Source organism: Platalea leucorodia, assembly GCF_965183815.1.
Source record: "Platalea leucorodia genome assembly, chromosome: 18".
NCBI lineage: Eukaryota > Metazoa > Chordata > Aves > Pelecaniformes > Threskiornithidae > Platalea > Platalea leucorodia.
The window spans coordinates 7,739,263-7,745,557 of NC_138840.1; the positions used below are offsets into that span (position 1 = coordinate 7,739,263).

General features: G+C 57.5%; 1 protein-coding gene across 2 annotated transcripts; it reads right to left on the reverse strand.

The window, feature by feature from the left end:
• Nucleotides 1–2,434: 2,434 nt before the first annotated feature.
• On the reverse strand, nt 2,435–5,762 carry PEF1 (penta-EF-hand domain containing 1). Of its 2 annotated transcripts, XM_082329866.1 has the most exons (5): nt 5,720–5,762; nt 5,403–5,592; nt 4,684–4,839; nt 3,985–4,128; nt 2,435–3,425 (listed from the first exon to the last, which is right to left on the reverse strand). In XM_082329866.1, exons 1-5 carry the CDS (start codon nt 5,738–5,740, stop codon nt 3,196–3,198), a joined length of 741 nt encoding a protein of 246 aa, XP_082185992.1. In that variant the 5' UTR covers nt 5,741–5,762; the 3' UTR covers nt 2,435–3,195. The 2 variants fall into 2 exon arrangements, with proteins under 2 accessions (XP_082185992.1, XP_082185993.1); XM_082329867.1 differs by lacking the exon at nt 3,985–4,128.
• Between the last annotated feature and the right edge of the window lie 533 nt (nt 5,763–6,295).

Sequence of the window (6,295 nt, forward strand, 5' to 3'; positions counted from 1 at the left end):
GGTCCCGATGTGTGTGTATGTACGTGCTGAGGTGTGTGTACGTATATACACAGGTGCCGGTGTGTGTGTATGTATGTGCTGAGGTGTGTGTACGTATATACACAGGTGCCGGTGTGTGTGTATGTACGTGCTGAGGTGTGTGTACGTATATACACGGCTCCCGATGTGTGTGTATGTACGTGCTGAGGTGTGTGTAGTATATACACAGGTGCCGGTGTGTGTGTATGTACGTGCTGAGGTGTGTGTACGTATATACACAGGTCCCGGTGTGTGTATGTACGTGCTGAGGTGTGTGTACGTATATACACAGGTGCCGATGTGTGTGTATGTACGTGCTGAGGTGTGTGTACGTATATACACAGGTGCCGGTGTGTGTGTATGTACGTGCTGAGGTGTGTGTACGTATATACACAGGTGCCGGTGTGTGTGTATGTACGTGCTGAGGTGTGTGTACGTATATACACAGGTGCCGGTGTGTGTGTATGTACGTGCTGAGGTGTGTGTACGTATATACACAGGTCCCGGTGTGTGTATGTACGTGCTGAGGTGTGTGTACGTATATACACAGGTCCCAACGTGTGTGTAGGTACGTGCTGAGGTGTGTGTATGTATATACACAGGTCCCGACGTGTGTGTATGTACGTGCTGAGGTGTGTGTACGTATATACACAGGTCCCGATGTGTGTGTATGTACGTGCTGAGGTGTGTGTACGTATATACACAGGTGCCGGTGTGTGTGTGTACGTATATACACAGGGGGTGCATGTGTTTGTGCACGGTGTGCGTATATGTATATATACACAGGGTGTCTGTTAATCTGTGTGTGCATATGTACCCCCCACGCCCTGTATATATACGTGGGGGGGGGTATATATGTACACACACCTTTATATATAAATATATATACACACACCTTTTTATACAAATATATACACACAGACACAGAGGGGCGTCAGCGTGCGCAGCGCGGTGTTTGCGTATAGATGTACATGCACAGGGTTATATGTTGGGGGTGTATTTTATATATGCACAGGGGCGTCTCACTCTGTGTGCGTGTACATACAGGGCTGCCTGCGCATACGCACACGCTCTGTGCACACACTGGCAGACTTCCCCAGGCATTATATATATATGTGTGTATATATACACACCCCTTATTATTATTAGTCGTCTTCTTTTCTTCTTTTCTTTTCTTCTTCTTTTTTTTCTTCTTCTTCTTCTTTTCTTTTCTCTTCTTCCTTTTCTTTTCTTCTTTTTCTTTTCTTCTTTTTTTTCTTTTCTTCTTTTTCTTTTCTTTTTTCTTTTCTTTTCTTCTTTTCTTCCCTTTCTTTTCTTCTTTTCTTTTCTTCCTTTCTTCTTCTTTTCTTTTTCTTTTCTTCTTCTTTTTCTTCTTTTCTTCTTTTCTTCTTCTTTTCTTCCCTTTCTTTTCTTTTCTTTTCTTCCTTTCTTCTTCTTTTCTTCTTTTCTGTTCTTCTTTTCTTCTTCTTCTTCTTTTCTTCTTCTTTTTCTTCTTTTCTTCTTCTTTTTCTTCTTCTTTTTCTTCTTTTTCTTCTTCTTTTCTTCTTTTTCTTCTTCTTCTTTTTCTTTTCTTCTTTTTCTTCTTCTTCTTTTTCTTTTCTTCTTTTTTCTTTTCTTTTCTTCTTCTTTTCTTCTTCTTCCTCTTTTCTTCTTCTTTTCTTCTTGTTCTTATTTATTATTATTATTTCTTCTTATTATTATTCTATTATTAATATTATTACGATTATTATATCCCCCTACACACACACTCGCTCGACCCCAGCTGGGATCACCCCCCCCCGCCCCGTCCTCCCTGCTGCTGCACAACAGCCCCGGCCCGGAGGGGTGACAGCCACCGGGCGGGCGACAGCGCCGGGGGTGACACACAGCCCCACCGCCTCTGCGAGGCCGGGCGGCTCTGACTCAAGAGAAGACAAAAACGAGCGCTGGACTGATTCGTGACGCTCTGGAACAAAACGTCCCGCCTTTGGCCGAAGCTGAGGAAAACACCGACATCTGGTTATTGCTTCTGAAAGCATCAGATAAGTTACCCAGGGTTTTAAATGTTTTCTTTTATAAAAATGCTTTCAAATATATAATAGCAACGCGTCTCAAAAAGCATCTCTGAGTTTCTCATTAAGGCCAATTAAAGGACAAGCACCTGGGCATCACTTTAAAACCACAGGAAAAAAAACCTTTGTGTTGCTCAAATCTTTACTTGTATCTCGGCAGGAGCCCCCGGGGCCTTATTTTCTGTAAGCTGACATGAAACGTGCAGGAATTAACTTCAGGAAAGTGTCCGGAGCCCTGGGAGCAGCACCCAGAGCAGGAGGACGCGTCCCCTCCCCGCACCCCAAGCTGCCGCTGGCCCCGCGGGGGTGACACGGGGCAGGGCTGCGTCCCCGCCAGCTGCTCTGCAAACACAAACCAGCCAGCAGCCAGCACACGTTGCCTTTTATTCAAAAGCTGTAAAAATAAGCTCTAAACCATTTCTGAGTTTGGCTTCGGCAGACAGAGACGAATCAAAACAGACATTGGCAACAAGGGAGGGGGACGATGATCCTGTTCCAGCAGCCTGGAGAGAAACAGGGCTCGGACCCCGGGGAAAGCAGGAGCATTTCCAGCACAGCCGAGGGGCTGGACCTGCTCCCGGCGAGGATGGGCCGTCTGCGAGGCAAGGAAGGACGAGCGCAGCCGGCCGCAAGCGCTGCTGTTGCTTGCGCCCTTCGTGCTGCTTTTCAAACGAAGGCTCAGCTCTTGGCCACCGGAGAGTCCCCAAAAGCGCGCCGAGACCGGGCTGTTCCGCTGCAGACATCCCGCCAAGCAGCGGGACAGCGCAGATGGGGTTTGAGTACGATTTTGTGTCTGGCGAGGGAAGATTTAAGCGCTCCCTGGGAGGCATGGCACAGGTTCGCTACTGGTTTGGCTGTCCCACCCCACGGCACGGCCCCAGAACCAGGCTCCAGTTTGGCGTGGAGGCACCCACTGCCATGGAGCGGGGACAAGGAATCGAAGCCGGGAGGGCCCCAGCAGGGCTCAGGGCTCCTCGGGTGGAGCGGGCTGGAAAACCATCCTGAGGGAGCAGCTCGCTCTTCAGGAAGAGGCTCAGCCACGTCCCAGCGCGAGGCCGAGGATGGCTGCTGCTCCCAGAGAGCCCCGCAGAGCCCCCGGTCAGCTCGCAGCCCTCGGCCGACGGCGTCACATCATGCGAGTCACGACCATCGTGAGGAAGTCCTCGTAGCTCAGCCGCACGTTGCCCACCAGCCCCGTGTCCTTCTCGCGGAAGGCGTCGGTCGTGCTCTGGAGCTGCATGCAGATCTGGATGAAGCGGTCGAGCTGGATGCTGGGGTTGGAGGATCGCTGGGCGTAGCGGGCCAGCAGCAGTTGGCTAAACTGGGGGCTGAGGTTATAGCCCATCTGGGAGAAAGCTGGGAGCAAGAAACACTGGGATTAAACCTTCCCGACGGGAGGGAGAGCGACTGTGCCCTCCCTCCCCTGCGCTGGCACACTCCCCATCTCCCACTGCCCCGGCGGGTGTGCGCGGGCAGGGCTCTCCGGAGGGAGGAACCAAACCAAGGCACGAATTCCAGACGTTTTTCCTCTCCATCAGACACACACGCCCAAGAGTTCCTCCCAGAAAACAGGCTTCAGCCACGTGCCATTTGGGGGGGAGGATTTTGTGTTTCCTTAAGGAAGGAGGTTCAGCCACAGCCCTGCTGCAGCTCCTCGTCTTTCCCCACGGGAAGGCTCAGCACCAGCTCTGCCACAGCCGGTTTAACCAGCCCAGCGTGCCCCAGCTCAGCACCAGGCGTGGACTGTAGCCTGCATGGGAGGCACCCCAGGAGCTCAGAGACACCCAGCCCTGCTGCAGGGACGGCACCAGGAGTCATCACTGGGCCAGGCTGGAAATAAACACCAAGCAGAGCCAGACAGTGGTGCCCGGGGAGCTCGGTAAGGGCCAGGGTGGTGTTTCTGCCCCTCGCCCACCTTGCTGGAGCTCGCTGAAGCTGATGGAGCCCGACTGGTCCCTGTCGTACTGCTGGAAGAGGTTCTTCCACTGATGGATGAAGCGCAGCAAGGCTGAGAAGCCGTACACGTCTATGCGTCCTGACCTGGTCTTATCAAACATGTCTGGGGAGGAAGGAGCAAAGAGCAGGAGCAGGGCAGCGAGGAGTGGAGCAAGGACATGCTGCAGAAACTCCCCGAGAGCTCAGGGTCTGCGCCATGGCTCCCCGGCACCCCGCTCTGGCCCCAAAAGCCCTCCCCCGCCAGGACTGTGATTAATCAGGACCATTCAATCCCTAAGAGGCTGGTAGAAAATGGCACCAAAATCTGATGCCGGGGCAAGCAGGGGAACAGGGCAACCCTGGCTTGCTACTGGAGCTCTCCCTCCCCTTTCTCCCTGGCTCTCTGGGAGCGGGGGCTCGTTCAGCCTCGTGAAAGCTGTGTCCCCTTTCCCAAGCAGCATTTTGGGCCCCTGACTCGTGCCCTCCACCAAAAGGGCGCTTGGAGCTGCTCGATTTGCCCAGCTCTTGCTCCAGAGAGCACTTACAGGCCAGGTGCTAAGGTAAGCGATGCTCAGGTAGCAGGGGAACGCAGGCTGGGCTGGGCTTCACCCCGGCAGAGGCTCGTCTCAAAGAGATGAGAATAAAAAGCAGGGGGAGGGCAGGGAGAGCCCAGACTCACTTATCATCAGCAGGCAGGTCTCGTCGTTGAACGTCGACCAGTTGGAGTTGAGCAGCGCCTGCTTCAGCTCCTTCACGGAGATGTACCCGCTGCGATCGGCATCGACTGCCTGGAACCAGGCGAAGGCCTCAGGGTCCACGCCCGGGGGGGCATTGCCTGCACGGGGAGAGGCCATCAGCAGCTCTCACCTCCCCTCGGAGAGGCTGCTGGCTGGTCCGTCCCTGGGGACACAGCCAACACCCAGGGACCAGTCAGCACTTCTGCTCTAAGCAGCTTTTTACAGCAATATGATCCTGGAAAAACAGGTTAGCGAGGCCCGGGGCTTGGCACGTAGCGTCTGGCGGCAGGGAGAGAGAAGTAAATCAGACCCCTCGCGTAGCTCGGGACTGGAGAGCCAACCACGGGGCTCCCGCCCCATAAACCTGGGAGACAGATGCGCAGCCGTAAAGTTTTATTGCTGGTGCTCAGGGCTGCGGCTTCTTCGGCGCTTTCCTCCTCCTCCTCAGGATTTTAAAATAATAAACTGGGCCTTTGCGGTTTCATTCATGGGGTGAATTCGGCTGCGGGGGGTGACAGGCGCCCAGCCAACCCCCCCTGGCCCGGAGCGGGGGCGGGACACCCCTCCCCGCCGCCCCGGCCCTGCAATTCCGACCCGGGGCGACCCAGGGGCCCGGGCACCGGCCGCAGAAGCGGCCCCCCCGCCTCGCGGCCCCGCTCACCTCCGGGAGCCGGCCCTCCGTAGGGCCCGGGCTGGGGGCCGCCGTAGGGGCCGCTGCCAGGCTGTCCGTAGGGGCCTCCGGGCGCGGCGCCGCCTCCGTAGGGAGCCCCGGGCGGGGGCTGTCCGTAGGGGGCCCCCGGGTAGGGGCCGGCCGGGGGCGCGCCGGGGGCCTGTCCTGCGCCGGGGAAGCCCTGGGGAGGAGACAGAGCCCGGTGTGCGGCCGGCCCCGGGCCCCGCGCCGCCCCGCCGGGCCCCGCGCCGCCCCGCCGGGCCCCGCGCCGCCCCGCCGCGCCCCCCGCCCCGCCGCCGCGGCCCCACCTGCCCCGGGTAGGCCGCCATGACACCGCTACCGGCCCCGCTGGCCCCGCCCCGGCAGCGTCACGGGCGGCGCGCTCGTCCATTGGCTGCGGCGAGCGGTCGCGCGGAGGCCCCCGCCCCCGAGGAGGTGACGCGCGGGAAGGGCGTGGCCGCAGGGGGCTTAAGGCGGCAACGGCATCTGAGCGTGGTGGGGCCCACCGAGGCCGCGGGGGCCCCCCGGGGGCAGAGCCGGGATCTACGCGGGAGCAGGGCTGGGATTGGCCTGGGAGCAGGGCCGGGATCAGCCCAGGAGCAGGGCCGGGATCAGCCTGGGAGTGGGGCTGGCATCCCCCAAGATCAGGGCTGGGATCCCCCTGGGAGCAGGACCAGGATCTCTCTAGGAGCAGGACAGGGATCTCCCTGGGAACCTGGTCCGGGATCCCCCCAGAGGCAGGGCCAGGATCAGCCCAAGAGCAGGGCCGGGATAAGCCTGGGAGCAGAGCTAGGATCCCCCCAGCATTGGAGCTGGGATCTCCCCAAGAGCTGATTTGGGATTCCCCCAGAGGCAGGGCTGGGATCCCTTGGGATCAGGGCTGG